Source organism: Armigeres subalbatus, chromosome 2 (genome assembly GCF_024139115.2).
Source record: "Armigeres subalbatus isolate Guangzhou_Male chromosome 2, GZ_Asu_2, whole genome shotgun sequence".
Classification (NCBI taxonomy): Eukaryota; Metazoa; Arthropoda; class Insecta; order Diptera; family Culicidae; genus Armigeres; species Armigeres subalbatus.
The window spans coordinates 149941306-149959754 of NC_085140.1; the positions used below are offsets into that span (position 1 = coordinate 149941306).

Below are 18449 nucleotides of genomic sequence, written 5' to 3' on the forward strand. Positions count from 1 at the left end.
CATATTGTTCTGGAGTTTTAATCAAATAATCTTCCGAATCAGTCAAAGCCTCCATGATGTGTCCAGCTACGGAATCAGTACAATTATGTCCTCCAAGTACTATGTTTCACTACAGCCCATATACAGGCAAATCAGTTGTTGTGAGATTTCCATATTACCCTTGATTTTGAATCTAGTTGTCTACTGAATAAACCACGCCTTTCACGGTGTATCCAGCAACAGTGTCAACCCAATTATGGCCTTCATGTGTATGTGCTTCACTTGTGTTTCATATCTAACTACATGAGATGTCCTAAGATCTCCAAATTGCATAATTGCTAGTATTTCAAATACCTACTCCGATTGAATTTCAAATTTGTAATCTTTTTTTCTCATTATTGTTATTTGAAAATATTTTAGTTTAAAGAAGTAAACTTAATAATTTTTATTGTGAAATAAGACATACGTTCTACATTATATATCAATGCAACCAAAAAATGCGAATGCTTTATTCAGGGTCGCCTTATTCGCCACAATTATCATATATGTTTTACATTTACATTTAATTGTACTGGTTCACAGAGGAAACAGATTGAAAAACAACTTAGATATAGCCATTCGAAATTTTGGTTATGATTTTCTGAACAAATGAATCCTAGTGTTAATAACAATGGAAGTGATGTATCGAACACTAAGCCTTGGGGCGGCAATGTTTCTGTAAAGGACGTAACGCCAATAAGAAGACACCTGGGGCCAGTTTGGAGTGTCGTAGATGATCCTAGAATACTGTTTAGTGTCGATAACAGTGTATCATGTAGCCAACTCTCGATAATGATGAATAAGACATCAAAGTCTTCATGCTGTTTTAAATATTGAGTTCTTATTCTTATTCTCTTATTCTTATAATCATGGTGGGGCATTGTAAATCGTCTTGTGAATTGTTTTGAATTTTCGGACAGTCTGATAGTAGCGATTGTAATAGATCCTGTACCATTCCTTCCCTTCTCTAGAATGGTCTAGGAGTGGGTCATGATACTTTACAGAACTAATAATTTATCCAATACATGGTAAAGCTATGATGATAGTTTGGATGGTCTAGATCATCATTATGTCCATAACCATACCTATTCAATATTCTTTCTGGATAGAACAGTCATTTATGAACATATTTGAAGAAAGTTCCCCTGTATCTCTTGAAATTGAATTCTGTCATCTGATTTTCGTCTTGGATCATATGAAATTATTAGTTTAATTGGCTGTATAGTTTGGTAGAAAAGGGATTGAATATTGGATGTTTGCCTTTATGTATATTCAAGTGATAGCATATAAAAAAACAAAACAACGTGATCTGTTTAGTTTATTAATTTAGCAATTAGATTGATCGGATTCGGATCGGAGCTATCATACTAATTGAAATAATTATTAACAATGTTTTCTCTTTCTCTTCTTCCTACGTCAAGAAGCCCATCATTATCATCATCATGGCCAAAACGGTCCGCTGCGTCGAAAGGGTCATTATTTTCATTATTAACATTTTCATCCAAGACATCCGCTACTGGATATTTATTAGAAACAAGGAAATTATGGATTATCTCGCAACAATTTATAATCTGACCACAGAAATCCTTCTCGTATCGCATATCTGGACTTCAGAAAACCGTTGCACCGTTCGATAGGATTCCGTGCCTTACAGTGAGCTGTGTTGAAATCGATTTGTGATTGTCTCACAGTTCTTGAATATGGTACCAAAGGCCATGTTTCGGTGGGATATCCTCCGTCTCCTAACAAAAACATATTTTTGCTTCCGTTTTCGTACTTTTGCATTAAATGTTGACGAACTTGACTGCGCTTCCATATGAAAGCATCATGAGTTGAACCTCCGAATCGGGCGTTTACATTAAATATGCGAAGCTCTATATCACAAATCAGTTGAACGTTTTTCGAGTGGTAACCTTTCCTATTCAAGTAAACATGCTCCACGTCTTTTGGGGGGCTCAAAACTGCAACATGTGTGCAGTCAATGGTTCCAATGACGCCGGAAATATTGAACTGCTGGAAAAATGTTTGCTTGAGACGAGTCAACTCTGTATCATCAGTTGGAAATACAACAAACTTCCCCAAAAGATATTTGTCCATTGCAATGATAACATACGATGACATGTTGCTTGTGAAACTGCCAGTAAGTTATCTTGCCCAACGGTCACTTAATGAGAACCTAAAATGTAATGGATTATATTAGCTGAGAGCATAAACCAATCTTATTAGTTTCTTAAGTCTGTAAAAATAAATTTCAAATCACAATATTGCAATATATTTACCTGAACCAAGATATCTCAACGTTGTCAGAACCTGTAGATGAACCGGAATTGTTGTTGTTCGTTCATCTTTCAACGGAATTGCGTTCAACGGCTGATCCATCAAGTCAATTATTTTTCAGCTAGATATTTTGGCATTCTGAACAGTTTCACGAAATTACCGTCCGATATTTCGAAAGGATTACTAATATCTCTCAAAAATCAACGGTGACGAAGTAGTTTTATTTTCTCTTGTCGTTTGTACCATTTTTTCTTGCAAAATATGTTACAATTAATGTTTTCATTTTTCTAGAAATAATTTCGAATAAATAGTTATTCCGTAATATGTTTATCACTTGTCACAAAAAGAATAAATAAAAACGATTGATTTCTGCTGCAAAAATCTCGAAGAAAATTTAATTTTCTTTTTCTTTTTTAAACGTCAAATATTTTCTTACAAGAAATCACCGGAATTCCAAAATAAGAAAAAAACCAAAATCTCTTAAAAATTGTCTTCTCTTTCAAGACATTTTTCCACCGGAATTCGGCTGCATGTTCTTGAAGAGGGATCAATTTCCTCCGAATATTTTGAAATTTTGTTTTTGAGAAACTTCTCACCAATAATATGTCATTTACGCTACTTATTGATGTGTCTCTCCCGATCCACACATTACTGCTTTATAACTCAATGCTTTAAGCAAATCGATGAACCTTTCAACATGAAATGAAACTTTCAGTCTTTGGAATGTTTCATCAAGTGTACCATTTCTTAATCTATTTTATTGGCAGACCTGTCGCAACGAATATATTGAATGACAAGAAACTGGCACCGGTACATTTGGCCACCGAGCTGAACAAAGTCAAAGGACTACAGGCGATGGGAAAATATAGGAAAAACATCGATATACAACAAGGAGGCGAACACGGTCGAACAGCATTGCATCTGGCTGCCATCTACGACCACGAGGAATGTGCCAGAATACTGGTAAGCGATAGTGACTTTTCCTTTCAATTTTTCTATTTATGTTCAATACTCGTTTCATCCACTACACAGATATCCGAATTTGGCGCGTGTCCTCGAAGACCGTGCAACAACGGTTACTACCCGATCCACGAAGCGGCCAAAAATGCCAGCTCGAAAACAATGGAAGTCTTTTTCCAGTGGGGAGAATCGAAAGGCTGTACGCGCGAGGAAATGATTTCCTTCTACGATTCGGAGGGAAACGTTCCTCTGCATTCCGCCGTTCACGGTGGCGACATCAAGGCCGTTGAACTGTGTCTTAAATCGGGAGCAAAAATCTCCACCCAGCAGCACGACTTTTCGACACCGGTACATCTGGCTGCGGCACAGGTAATGATTGCGGGAAAATTTTCATCTGAAAATTGATTTATGATTTATGAGGTTTTGGAAATAGGGACACAGTTATTACACATTTTGGGAAGTAATGAAATTTATTACACAAAATTCAAACGGATGGAAACGCATGGTACTCCAGCTTTGCATCACACCGTAGCAGTTGCAGCATCTCTTTTGTTTTGTCGGCAGGCATATTAATGACAGGCAGCTTGCGTTTCGGCATACTGCAACTTTTACGTAATATGTATTCCGCTTCAACAATCTGAATCTCGAGTGAGCACAAAGGGTTACAGTGTATGGTCAAAGAATTTTGCTATCATTGGTTTTTAGGCATCCCTGTCGAAAAGAGAACATTTATATACTTGCACTGCCTTTGATCGCATATTTGAATCATTCAACAAAATGAGTAAGCACATAGCAACGACAACTTACAATGCTTTTATTAATCAGACATCAATGAACAACTTTTGGTTCGATAAAAGTGGAAGTTATAGAAAGAAAATTTGTAGATCTTACAATTTTATGTCCAATAAGTTATTTGCAGCTAATTTTCCCAATACCTATGAGATAAACAATTTCGTTATTTTTAGTATAGCAGATATTTTTTTACTAATTTTTGCGATACACCAGGCATTAGACAGCCAAAGTTTAACAAATTGTACTTATTCAATCAGGGAGCCATCGATATCGTTAAGTTAATGTTCCTGATACAGCCTCAGGAGAAACGTGTCAGCTTAAATTGCACCGACATCCAGAAAATGACTCCATTACATTGTGCAGCCATGTTTGACCATCCGGAAATCGTGGAGTACCTCGTGCAAGAAGGAGCCGACATAAACGCATTGGACAAGGAAAATCGTTCCCCATTATTACTTTCCGCGTCACGTGGTGGTTGGCGAACTGTTATGATTTTGATTCGCCTTGGAGCTAACATAAGCTTGAAAGACGTGAATTCGCGGAACGTTCTGCACTTGGTCATTATGAACGGTGGTCGACTGGATGACTTTGCCAAAGAGGTCAGTTGCACACAATCCGAAGCATATCTTTTATTGCTTCTTAATGAGAAAGATGAAACGGGTTGCTCTCCTCTGCATTACGCTAGTCGCGAAGGACACATTCGGTCGTTGGAAAATCTGATTCGGCTTGGAGCGTGCATCAATCTGAAAAATAACAACAACGAAAGTCCACTCCACTTTGCCGCCCGTTATGGCCGCTACAACACAGTTCGACAACTTTTGGACTCGGAAAAGGGTACGTTCATCATCAACGAAAGCGACGGAGAAGGCCTCACACCACTGCATATCGCTTCGAAGGAAGGGCACACGAGAGTGGTGCAACTGTTGCTCAACCGGGGAGCATTACTTCACAGGGATCATAACGGGCGTAATCCACTGCACCTGGCGGCAATGTCAGGATATACGCAAACGATTGAGCTACTGCACTCGGTGCATTCGCATTTGCTTGACCAAGTGGACAAAGATGGGGTAAGTAAACATAATTGGTATTCGTTTGGATTCAGAAGATAAACATAATTGAAGATCATCTTTCCTCACTCATGTGAGATTGCAAATCAAATAATAGATATTGTTACGTGTGTACTTAATTCAAGTTTCTCACAACCAACATCTATACCAAATTGGTTACACACTTGGTATTTGATGGCCAATCTTGATTTTTTCTTATAACTAAAATGTTTTTATAAGCTATGTTAAATTAGCTCATACGAACGCTACGAAGGTCTAATACAAAAATTTATCAATTTGCGCTATTAAATATTCGCCCTACTCTACAGAATACGGCCCTTCATTTGGCATCGATGGAAAATAAACCGAACGCGGTGGTTCTGCTGCTGAGCCTGGGATGCAAACTGCTACACAATTACATGGACATGAGTGCCATTGATTATGCCATCTACTACAAATACCCGGAAGCAGCACTGGCCATGGCGACTCACGAGGAACGTTCACCCGAAGTGATGGCTCTGAAGTCCGACAAACATCCCTGCGTAACATTGGCCCTGATAGCGTCTATGCCAAGAGTGTTTGAAGCTGTCCAGGATAACTGTATCACAAAGGCAAACTGCAAAAAAGACTCCAAAAGCTTCTATGTGAGTATGATTTTGAGAGGCGAGTACTATTTGTTTTTTGTACTATAAGTGCCAACAAAGATATATTAACTCTGATACCATTTAGATAAAATATTGCTTTAGCTGCCTGCAATGTCCGACCATGTACGCACAAATGGATTCACGGACCGGAGAGGCGGTACAAATTTCGAAACCAATTCCCTTGCCAGCACTGAACGTAAGTTCGGTCAATTATCAAAGATGCATGCAATGCCCATTCAATAGAGGGCCCGGAAATCTAGCCTTTTTTCAATCAGAATACTTACCGATTTTAATATGCGTGCACAGTTTTGTACATATAATAAATTTTTCTTATGAGCATGGAATGCAATAATGAATATTGCGCCCCTTTCACCTTAACGGTTACAATGATTGATTTCATCCAATCTTTTGGTTGTTCTCACTTTGCGCTTTCGCATGAATTTCAATAATAATATCTGAACAGTTAAATATTTTGTAACTTTTGTGTGTATATTTATTTCAAAAAAGAACATTGCGTTTATTTTCTAATACTCTTGTGTATTATATTTCACCAACATAAGTTTTTAGTACAGCATTTTTTCTCCATGGAGCAAGATTATATTCTAAAGTTTTTCGATACAAATGTTCGACTTCCGTGGATTTTAATTCTTGATATTTTTTATTTTAATTTCGTAATATCTTTACTCTGGAGAGATTTTGCTTAAAAAAAAGAATGGTTATGTACAAGACACGACCGCCCGCCGTAAACTGGATTGAAATTGAGAATGAACATGATTGACTGCCCTGGGTTGCTACTCCGTTATTGTCAGGCCATCCGTAATTACAAAAAGAACCAACAGATGATATTTGGGACTTATATCACCTTCAGTTTGGAAAAACTGGTGGCCCAAAATTAAGCAATACCGACGCCGGCAGTGTCCGAATGCAAGTCAATCAGGGAATGAGTAGAAATACCTTGACGTAATACTCGCATTAATAGAAGCCGAGTTATCTGCACTTCCACGAGTAATCACTGGGATGTTGGGTATATGGGATAGGGAGGTAGCAAGATTCGTTTTGATAAACGGTATGCCACGTGTAATGTATAGTTTTTACGCACAAAACAGAACAAAATAACGCAAGTGATGAGCCTGTCCTGCACCGATTGCGCACCATTTAATTAACTTTTCGAACGCACACAGTAGAACAAAATAACGAGAGTCTCGTGACGGTTCTGCACGTTCAAATCATGTTCTATCGTGCACCAAAATAAATTAACTTTTTGATATCAGAGATGAGCCAGCTGAGGGGTGCAAATGTCTATAATAAAGACAAAAAAAACTTTTCGACCGCACAAAGCAGAACAAAATAACGCAATAATCCAAATCATGTTCGATCGCGCGCCAAAGAATCAACTTTTTGACCGCACAAAGCAGAACAAAATAATTAACTTTTCGACCGCACAAAGCTGAACAAAAAACGCGAGTCTCGAAACTGTTCTGCACAGATCGCGCACCAAATAATTAACTTTCGATCGCACGCAGCAGAACAAAATAACGCGAGCCTCAAGACTGTTCTCCACATCCAAATCATGTACGATTGCGCACCAATTAATTAACTTTTCGACCGCACAAAGCAGAACAAAATAATTAACTTTTCGACCGCATAAAGCGAAACAAAAAAATGCGAGTCTCGGAACTGTTCTGCACGATCTGCGCACCAAATAATTAACACACACACCATAACAAAATAACGCGAGTCTCTAGACTGTTCTGCCCATCTAAATCGTGTTTGATTGCGCACCATTTAAATAATTTTTTTAAACGCACACAGCAGAACGAAATAACACAAGTCTTGAGATCGTACAGTACATCCAAATCATGTTCCATCGCGCACCCGTTAATTAACTTTTCGACTGCATAAAGTTGAACTAAACAAACGGGAGTCTCGAGACTGTTCTGCACCGATCGCGCACCAAATAATTAACTTTTCGACCGCACACTGCAGAACAAAATAACGCAGGTCTCGAGACCGTTCTGCTCATACAAATCATGTTCGAACGCGCACCAATCGAATAACTTTTCGACCGCACAAAGTCAAACAAAAAAACGCGAGTCTCGAAACTGTTCTGCACAGATCCCGCACCAAATAATTAACTTTCGATTGCACACAGCAGAGCAAAATAACGCGAGTCTCTAGACTGTTCTGCACATCTAGATCGCGCACTAATTAATTATCTTTTCGATACCAGAGATGAGCCAGCCGAGGGCTGCAAATCTCTATAATAAAGACAAAAAAAGCTCTTCGACTGCACAATGCAGAACAAAACAACGCGAGTCTCGAGACTGTTCTGCACATCCAAATCATGTTCCATCGCGCATAAATTCTTTGATTACCTATATCACTGTTTCGAACAAAACTGACGTAACTCAAAATATGAAAATTGTTGGTAACGACTATTTAAATTTTCACTTAAAAACCTCAAATTTATTCCCCAGTGGGGATGATGCCTTCCTTTGACTGTTGAATTCAATTTAGAGTGGTTAATGCATTTCAAAATCAATTACCTATCACCTGATTTTCTCAAAATTGCACGCGTTGCACTCTTCAGGGAAGGTACCGCCACGCTTTCTGCAACCGTTTACTTGGTTCTTATGGGTGAATAGCATTGCGGTGTATCGTTTGGCGCGACCGTATTAGGACGCAGAATAAGCGTGAAATCCAGGTTTGTGCTTTTTGTGGTCTTCTTCTTCTTCTTCTTATTGGCATTACATCCCCACACTGGGACAGAGCCGCCTCGCAGCTTAGTATTCATTAAGCACTTCCACAGTTATTAACTGCGAGGTTTCTAAGCCAGGTTACCATTTTTGCATTCGTATATCACGAGGCTAGCACGATGATACTTTTATGCCCAGGGAAGTCGAGACATTTTCCGATCCGAAAATTGCCTAGACCGGGACCGGGATTCGAACCCAGCCACCCTCAGCATGGTCTTGCTTTGTAGCCGCGCGTCTTACCGCACGGCTAAGGAGGGCAAAAAAAATCGTTTTGGTATTACCACGATAATTTTTTACCCTATGAATCAATATGGTCGTAGTTGTGGTAAAATTCAAGTTATATTTGAGCTCTGGTCAAATTTGCAGCAAAATTGGTTCACACGCAATCGAGATCTAGATCTCCAAAGTTGACCATTTTGTATGCAAAACGGCAAGTGAGCTTTTTATTATGCAGGTCACTGTATATTGTGCTTTGTGTCCAAAATTCTCAGGGGTATGTTTTTTTTATCAAAAAGTATGTACGATTTACCAAATACTTTTTTTAAGGCTAATATGACCAACGAGCATAATTTTTGAAGCTCATATGGTACTACAACGTCAGTTCCTTGATTTCACACACTATTCTGTCTAACATGTTTACAACAGTATTTTGTTCAAAAGGCTCCACATTTTTGAGCATAAAGGAGCCGTATTCAAGTTGTTGAATTTAATAATGCAAGAATCTTGGTATTGGTGATTATAAAGGTAAACGAGAGTTCTTTTCGATAATTACGAATTTATTTTCCCAAATGTCACCTATGAAGAAAACGAGAATAGTGAAAAGGTTTCCCTTGCTGTTGTGTATTAGTATTAAAAAATTAAGAAGTAAAAAATCTATCTTTTCTATATGTAAAGTATTTATTGGCTAGGAGATGAAACAGATACTAACTGAAAGTTTCTATTAGAAAGGGGTTTTAATAATTATTGCATTCGAATTTGGATCAACATCTTTTTTCTCGCCAAAGGATGATGCGCTGAGTTTCAAAATATTTAAGCTTCATGGAAAACAGAAGATGACCTTATTGATGGAAGAAAATTTGAATCGGTATAAAATAGCGCAAACTTGTGAGAGACATACCAATGGAAAAACATACCATAATAATTTTCTTCTGATGGACATTTGTTTTGCAGTTTATTTGTCGCTTTTTATACTGCCTTAAACTATAAGAGAATTAATTCATTGAGTTAAATAGTTATTTATTTAAGTTCTATTGAGGTAACACAAGAAAACAAACAATCTTATACGAACGATTTTTTGTATTTTACTAATATTAGGTATAACATAGCGAAGCTGAAAAAAAAAACATTTAAAAATTTTCAGTGATAATATCCAGGGATTTATTTTAATTACAGAAATTTTCAGTCATTGTCTGCTTCATCTTCCCAAATGAAATAATTATTTTTTTGCTTCTTGATTTGTTTATACCTACACCCAACCGGCGGTTGTTAGATTTTCTAACAATTCTGTATAAGAATCTACCAACACCTGTATAAGAATTGGGCATATGCGAAATTGTTACATTCTTATACAAAAAATGTAAGAAAAGCTTACAATATTGTTAGATTCTTATACAATATTTGTATAAGAATCTAGCAATTTCGCATATGCCCAGTTTTTATACAGGTTTTGGTAGATTCTTATACAGAATTGTTAGAAAATCTAACAACCGCCGCACACTGGGGATTTTCAAAAGCAAAAGGCTCGAAATTCAATTACTCCAGCTGACGCTGCAAAATTTCCAGAAAGTACATGTTTCCTGAAGGAAAAAAGTGCGATGAATCGATTGCGCGGGGTTTCGTGCTGGGAAGACTACTTTAAAGTGCCCATTTTGCCCCAATTCCCCCAAAAATCACAATATTTCTACTATGCCTCAGGCTGACGCTGATATTTCTTCATTAAATATATGTTTCCTGAAGGGAAAAAGTGCGATATGGAAAAGGAAGATATGAATCCCTTTTTATCAAACATTTCATTAAAGTATTTATTTTAAAATAGAATTAAAGTTAATCACTTTGATTCCATCTTTCAATTGATAAATTTTCTTGGTTTATGACAAGGGAAGATATGATTCCTTTTGTCAAGGAATGCCTTTGCCCGGCAGAAAACAAGAGAGGATATGATTTTTTTATTCAATTTAGTCATTCGCTCGGTTTAAGCCAAGGGAATATTTGATCTCTTCTTTGAGAGATGCATTTACCTGGGGAAGGCAAAAGAAGATATGATTATTTAATTCAATTCACATTTTCTCGATTTAAGACAAGAGGAGATTTGATCTCTTCTTCCAAAGAACGCATTTGCCCGGCTGATGCGTCATGACGGTAAGGTAGGATATGAAAAATGCATTTAAATATTTATATATTTATCAATGAAATATCAGCGTCACCTCGAGTAGTAGTAGTAGTAGAAATATTTTTTGGGAAATTGGGGCAAAATGGGCACTTTAATATGGTCTATCCAGCACGACATCCCACGCAAACGATTCATCGCACTTTTTCCTTTCAGGAAACATATATTTATTGAAGAAATATCAGCGTCAGCTCGAAGCATTACAGAAATAATGTTATTTAAGGGGAATCGGGGCAAAATGGTTACTTTAAAATGGTCTGTTCAGCACGAAACCCCGCGAAATTGATTCATCGCACTTTTTCCCTTCAGGAAACATATTTTAATTGAAGAAATATCAGCGTCAGCTCGAGGCTTTACAGAAATATTGTGATTTAAGGGGAATTGGGACAAAATTGTCACTTTAAAGTGGTCTGCCCAGCATGAATTCCCGCGCAATCGATTAATCGTACTTTTCCTTCCAGCAAGCATATATTTATTGAAGAAATATCAGCGTCAACTCGAGGCATTACAGAAATATTGTGATTTCAGGGGAATTGGTGCAAAATGGTCACTTTGAAGTGGTCTGCCCAGCATGAAACCCCGCGCAATCGATTAATCGTACTTTTTCCTTTCAGCAAACTTCAAATTATTGAAGAAATATCAGCGTCAGCTCGAGGCATTACAGAAATATTGTAATTTAAGGGGAATTGGGTCAAAATGGTAACTTTAAAGTAGTCTGTCCAGCACGAAACCCCGCGGAATCGATTCGTCGCACTTTTTCCCTTCAGGAAACTTATAATTATTGAAGAAATATCAGCGTCAGCTCGAGGCATAGCAAAAAATTTGTGATTTCAGAGGAATTGGGGCAAAATGGTCATTTTAAAAGGATCTGTTCATCAGGAAACCCCACGCAAACGATTCATCGCACTTTTTTCCTTCGGGAAACATATTTTAATTGAAGAAATATCAGCGTCAGCTCGAGGCATTACAGAAATATTGTGATTTTAGGGGAATTGGGGCAAAATGGTAACTTTAAAGTAGACTGCCCAGCACGAAACCCCGCGCAATCGATTCGTCGCACTTTTTCCCTTATAATTATTGAAGAAATATCAGCGTCAGCTCGAGACATAGCAAAAAATTTGTGATTTCAGGGGAATTGGGGCAAAATGGTCACTTTAAAAGGGTCTGCTCATAACGAAACCCCACGCAAACGATTCATAGCACTTTTCCCTTCAGGAAATATATATTTATTGAAGAAATATCAGCGTAAGCTCGAGGCATTACAGAAATATTGTGATATCAGGGGAATTGGGGCAAAATGAGCACTTCAAAGTGGTCTGACCAGCACGAAACGATTTCGCAATCGATTCATCGCACTTTTATCTTCATGTAACCTATAATTATTGAAGAAATATCAGCGTCAGCTCGATGCATAGCAAAAATGTTGTTTCAGGGGAATTGGGGCAAAATGGTCACTTTAAATGGGTCTGCCCATCACGAAACCCTACGCATATATATTTATTGAAGAAACATCAGCGTCACCCTGAGAGATAGTAGAAATATTGTGATTTTTAGGGGAATTGGGGCAAAATGGGCACTTTAAAGTAGTCTGCCCAGCACGAAACCCTGCGCAATCGATTCATCGCACTTTTTTCTTCAGGAAACATGTACTTTCTGGGAATTTTGCAGCGTCAGCTGGAGTAATTGAATTTCGAGCCTTTTGCTTTTGAAAATCCCCAGTGTGCGCCGGTTGGGTGTACGAGGTAGGGCTTCCATTTTTCCCGGGAATCAACTACCCGGGAAACGGGAAATAAAATAATAATTTCCCGGGATTTCCCGGGATCCCGGGAATACATTGGCGTAACTACAGAGGGGCTAGGGGGGGCTATAGCCCCACCTAGGATCTGGCTAGACCCCCCTAGAAAATTTGTGACTTTGTATAAGTATTGCTCATATCTAGTCCACTGATTATATACGGGGGAAATGCAGAGAATTCATTATCCAATCCCTCTCTTCGAAACACTACAGCAAGTTGAATCTATTCGCTCAAGTTTTTAAACCTCGAGCAATTGTTATAAGACTTGCTCACGACAAAAGCTGGACCCCTCAAAACACGTTATAACTTATGAAATACCAAAGGAAATACCTCATCAACAAGTGAATTAAAATATATTATTTATTAGTATTACTTAATGGATAATGGACAATTCCTTGAGATTTTCAAGTTTTTCCAGGGTTTTGTAAGTACAGTCAAACCTCCATGAGTCGATGTTCTATGACTCGATATCGACTCATGGAAGCATATTATGCCATATTAAAAAATATTTTCTGGGTTACTGTGATGGTCCCTTCAAACGGCTTTCCAAAGATTTGATATTCCTCATCTCAATATTTCCATGAGTCGATGGTCCCTTCAATATCGACTCATGGAGGTTTGACTGTAATTGTTATCTAAATCGAGCGTATGATCTTAACCTTCATAACTAATACCAATCCTAAAAGCTGCAGCGCATTTTAATTATCACTGCAGGCTTTTTGAGAAGGGTTCGGTAAAACTCTTAGATTTCTAGTAGAGGTAACTGAAAGTTGAATAAGAAAGAACTTTGTATTCTTCCTGATGGATTTTAGAACTCCGCATACTTTTTAATTCTCTAAACTCCTATTGTCACTGCAGCAATGAAACCAGTGAAAATGTCTCAGTAGGCGTGAAACAGACCTACTGAGGGAAAAGATGTGTTAAATGTTCCTATGTGTTAACAAATGCTCTTATAAGTAAATTTGTTGCAATCTTTTTTAACTATGTTGAAAATTAACGACCAATAAGTTGTAATGGGATGTAAAACTGATTTTTTTAAATCATCCTAGAAGTTATTCTAACAGAAAAGAAAGGTTAGTTTGTTGTGGTCAGATCGCCGTTTGAAAGCTCGTAGGAATTGCCAGGCCACTTAATTGAAAGCTGACGAAAAGAGTTTAACTAATTAATTTATCCAATATTTAATTTATAATGTATTTAGGTTCGAAGCATATCAATAAATCCTTTAAAAATCAGGATCGTGCTTGCTTCGGGCTGAAAGTCTCGATAATAAAGACAAAAAAAAAGGATCGTGCTTCACATTATATTTACGGCGAGCGCAACACCTATAGTTTTCTGAACCTATCAAGGATTTTGGGAATCCTACGACATTTCTTGATTTTTGTGACAGGGCTGAGCGTCGAAGAACATACTTAAGTCGTGCCTTGATATCTGGTATCGAATAATATACATCAGTTGAATCGAGCGAAAATGGCAAACTTTCTGTGTTATGAGTGTTAAAATAGAAAAGTTTTAAAAAAGTTAGCCCCCCCTAGAATTTTTCATTAGTTACGCCAATGCCGGGAAATAAAAAAAAAACTCTCGAAACTAATTCAAAATCGTAGTTTAAATTTTGTCGTAAAATATCATTTCAAAAATATTCATTCGACATCAGGGATGCTTGCTATTTTGTCCTCAAATGATGAAAAGTTGTTGAAAGCCTAAAAAAGTTTTGGTTCAGTTCGAAATAAGTATCAACATCTGCTCTGGCTCAAGAGTAGGATTTGCAGTGTCCTGATGAGCTCCGCTATGTGCTACTTTCCCATATTTTTTTTTTTAAATTTCAGGTCGTATCCGCATTTTTTTTCCAGTTTTTGGACAACGACGGCTTCGAGAGATTCTCTTCTATTATCGCCAAAATATTCCTAACAAGAACTATTCTTATACTCGACTACTTCTTTTAGTGCATAGAGTCATCTGGTCATCTTTGAATGATAAAACATTTTCCACTTGAACACATTTTCGTCCACTTGAACACATTTTGTATTTAAAGCAGGTGAATGAAATATTTGAAATGAGAATTCTTCCATTCGAAATAAAAAAGAGCTTTCAGGCAAGTGCTTGATTGTCGTACTTTAATGATCCTGACTAGTCCATTTTTTTCAGTCAAACTTTGCTTGAAATGGCGAACAGCACCTAAAACACATCAAATTGCAAAAGTTTTGCGAGTATTTGTTGTCAGACAGTTGTAATGATCGCATACTAAAGACCTAAAATCTGTTTTTCCATCAAGATCTGTTAGTCCACCAATATTAGAAAATATTCAAATGAAATGTTTCAGAAATATCTCAAAATACAAACGAGTCTCCGGAATATGAGTCTGTTCGGGAATTGAATAAAAAAGGATTGAAGGTCTTAAAAAAACCTTTGAAATTAATAGGACAAACCTGCCAAAGCGGTCACTGCTATTGCCTGAGACACTTAATTTTTAATTCGACTGAATTCGACCTACTGAATAAACGAACAATAGATACAAACTGGTTCTTCGTCTCGCCTCTCTTCAACACGTGTTGGAATGCACCGTATGATTCTGTAGCATTTTTAGTTATAACTTAAATTATCAAACTTCAAAAGTGAAATAGTGAGATGATGCTAGTAAAAAAATGTAATTGATAACCCAAAATCCGTTATCATCAAATTTAAAAAAATAAGACAATTATTACAAAATATTTTAGTAAGTTCATTTCCCGGGAAATTCGGGAAACTGATACATAAATCCCGGGAATCGGGAATCCCGGGAAATATGATTTCCCGGGAAATCGTTTCCGGGAATGGAAGCCCTAGTACGAGGTGAACCGGCCCAGGGCCGAAAACCTCATTAATAAAGATATTAATAATAATAATAATGTTTATACCAATGCAAACAATCAAGGAAAACTAAAAGACCTCTTTTCACTATTCTCGTCTTTTTCATTGATGAACGGAAAATAATACACTACATACACTTGAGAATTATTATTCAAAATCGGTGGATGTTGATCTAGCGAAAAAAAAGTTTTCAACAATTGTTCCTTGTCTAATGTTTAGTCTTACAATAACAGTCTAGTTTTAAAAAAAGGGGGGTTTGCAATCAGGCGGTTTGATAAAGAAAATCTGTGTTAAGTATTTGCCAGTGTCATCAATGTTAAAAATAAGTGTTTCCAAAATAATATCCATAAATATCCAAACCAGACAGTTATTGTAAGACTAAACATTAGACAAGGAACAAACATAATATTTTCCCCTGATGAAGACACCAACCCCGTGTCGAAACGTTGGACAAATATAAATCTTGTTTTTATTCTTAAAGACTGCGTAGCCGTTTTAAGTTAAAATAACAATAAACAGTCGATCATTCGAAAGTTTTCAACAATAAATCCAAGATGTCGGCCAAGATTCAATAAGGCTGCCTGCATTTTTTTATTATAGCATCCCAAGACCCCACTTTCCAATCACATGCTGACCTTAAAGATCGGTTGAGAAATGGTGGAATTATGACAGTTTTGTTGAGTCAAGAATTGACAAAACTCTAGGGATCCATAAAAATGATTTCGTGTATAGCTAACGAGGGGTCCAACTTTCTAAGGAATTTAAGTCGGATCCTTCATATACTTGCCGAAAGCTTTTGAATGAACTTTTTTTTTTGTCTTTATTAAGGAGACTTTCAGCCCGAGGCTGGCTCGTCTCCGGCCGAATGAACATAAATTAAGGCATTTTTGAGAACCTTAATAGTGGCAAATAGTGGCCCGGTCTCAGCGAGAATTACTCACTAAGTTTTCCACGAAATAGTCAAAAAGTTTCAGAAGTTCACATTGTCGCGTTAGAAAGTTATTACCATTTGAAAGTACGTTTCGGATCATATAGACCCGAATACATTAGGAAGGTTAAGGATTTTCTGTTGAAACTCGGAAACGATTTCCCGGAGAGATTTTTGCCGAAATCCGGGGAATTTATAAAAGGATTTCTGGAAGCTTTACTTACTTAATTATGGGTGCTATACACCTCCGGTGGTGCAAAGGGTCAACTTGAAAGATCTCCATCCTAAGCGCTGGACATCTATCGCTTTAACCTGTTGCCAGGACCTGTTCTGGAAGCACTCTCAAAGTAATTTTCGAAGGAATGTTTGGAAAACACATAGAGAAATTCCTGGAACAAAAGAGAGTTTCTGGAAGAATTTCCAAGGTAATTTCTTCAAGATATTCCTAAAAAAAACTTGGAGGTATTTTCCGGAAAATCCTGAAGGATTTTTGGATGAATTGTTCGAAAAACTTTGGGGGGAGTACCAAAAACACTACCGGAGGAATTCCTAGAGGAACTTGCGGAGGAATTCCTAGAGGACCTTCGTGTAGGAGCTTACGGAGGAAATTCAGTAGTATCTTCCAGAGAAGTTCATGGAAAAACTTCCGCAGGAATTCCTGAAAGAACTTCTTGATGAATTCCTGGAGTAACTTAGACCCCTGGAAAAACTTCCTGAGGAATTCCAGAGGAACTCCTGGAGGCACTTTTTGACGGATTCCTGAAGGATCTTCCCGAGGAATTCCTAGAGAAACTTTTGGAGGAATTTCCGGAGGAACTTCCAGAGGAATTCCTGGAGCAACTTATGGAGAAGCAATTCCTGAAGAAACTTCCGGAGAAATTCCTGGAGAATCTTCCAGAGAAAATCCCGGAGGTACTTGCAAGGTAATTCCTAGAGGAACTTCATGAGAAATTCCTAGAGGAACTTCCGAAAAAAATCCTAAACAAGCTTGCTGAGGAGTTCCTGGAAGAACTTCCAAAGGAATTTCTAAAAGAATTTCCAGAGGAATTCCTGGATGAACTTCTGGAGGAATTCCTGGAGGAACTTCCGAAGGAATTTCTGGAGGAGCTTCCGAAGAAATTTCTGGTGAAACTTTGGGAGGAATTCCTGAAGGAACTTCCAGAAGAATTACTGGGGAAACTTCCGAAGGAATTCTAGAAATAATTTAATTTAAATTTCGAAAAATTTCCAATGCATGAAACTGATTCACACCTCCCCCAATCACCAATGCGGCTAAAATCGTGTTTTTAGCGTAATAGTGTCTTCTAGACATTTGGCCTATCACGTATTTTTTCCAAACATTCATAAATTTAATTTGTGGGTGAAGAAAGTGTTTTTTTATACGCCATATTTTTTTCCCCAAGTTCAACCCATAATTTTAAAGTATTTTTTTTTTTGAAATTTCGAAAAAAAATGAGAGAATGCTTAGTTTGGGCGTCTTTTACGTCTGTCGAACTACCATTCCAGCGAATTAACACCGGATGTGAAGATAACCAGCAAGATCTTGTGCCAATCGAAGACCGCAGACCTATAACATGCCAAATAGAATGGCAGAAGAATGGTGGTGAATCCGATGCTATTGCGAGAGAGGCCTCACTATCCCCTGAGATGTCAGTTGGAATCTATCCGGCAAACAAGCAGTTTGGGATTTTTATTGCTGAAGAGAAAAAGTGATGAAACATGAAAAACATTCAAGGATCAACTATACTAAATTATTGACAATGTGGTCTATACGACGCACATGGTCGGCTGGAACGACCTAATTGTGATTCAGCAATAGTATCAGGTTTGCCTCAATACAAAAAAGGACGTACAACGTAAGCTAAAAAATGGGTTTTTGTAAAGTATATAAAAAAAAAATAAAACAATGTTTTTCGTGCATGGAGCATAAGATAATGACAAACCTCCTTACTATTTAATTTTTAAATAACTATAAGCATATGCGGTATTTCAAAAAATTGCGT

General features: G+C 37.5%; 1 protein-coding gene across 6 annotated transcripts in view; it reads left to right on the forward strand.

The window, feature by feature from the left end:
- The window catches only part of LOC134211007 (transient receptor potential cation channel subfamily A member 1), a 97726-nt gene that overhangs the window by 61323 nt on the left and 17954 nt on the right, over positions 1-18449 (forward strand). For 5 of the 6 annotated variants that reach the window (XM_062687518.1, XM_062687519.1, XM_062687523.1 and 2 more), the window contains 5 exons: positions 3063-3258; positions 3328-3624; positions 4305-5114; positions 5423-5737; positions 5823-5933. In XM_062687518.1, coding sequence (XP_062543502.1) covers positions 3063-3258; positions 3328-3624; positions 4305-5114; positions 5423-5737; positions 5823-5933 — 1729 coding nt within the window. The remainder of the gene's footprint in view (positions 1-3062; positions 3259-3327; positions 3625-4304; positions 5115-5422; positions 5738-5822; positions 5934-18449) is intronic. The other variant, XM_062687520.1, reaches the window with a different exon arrangement.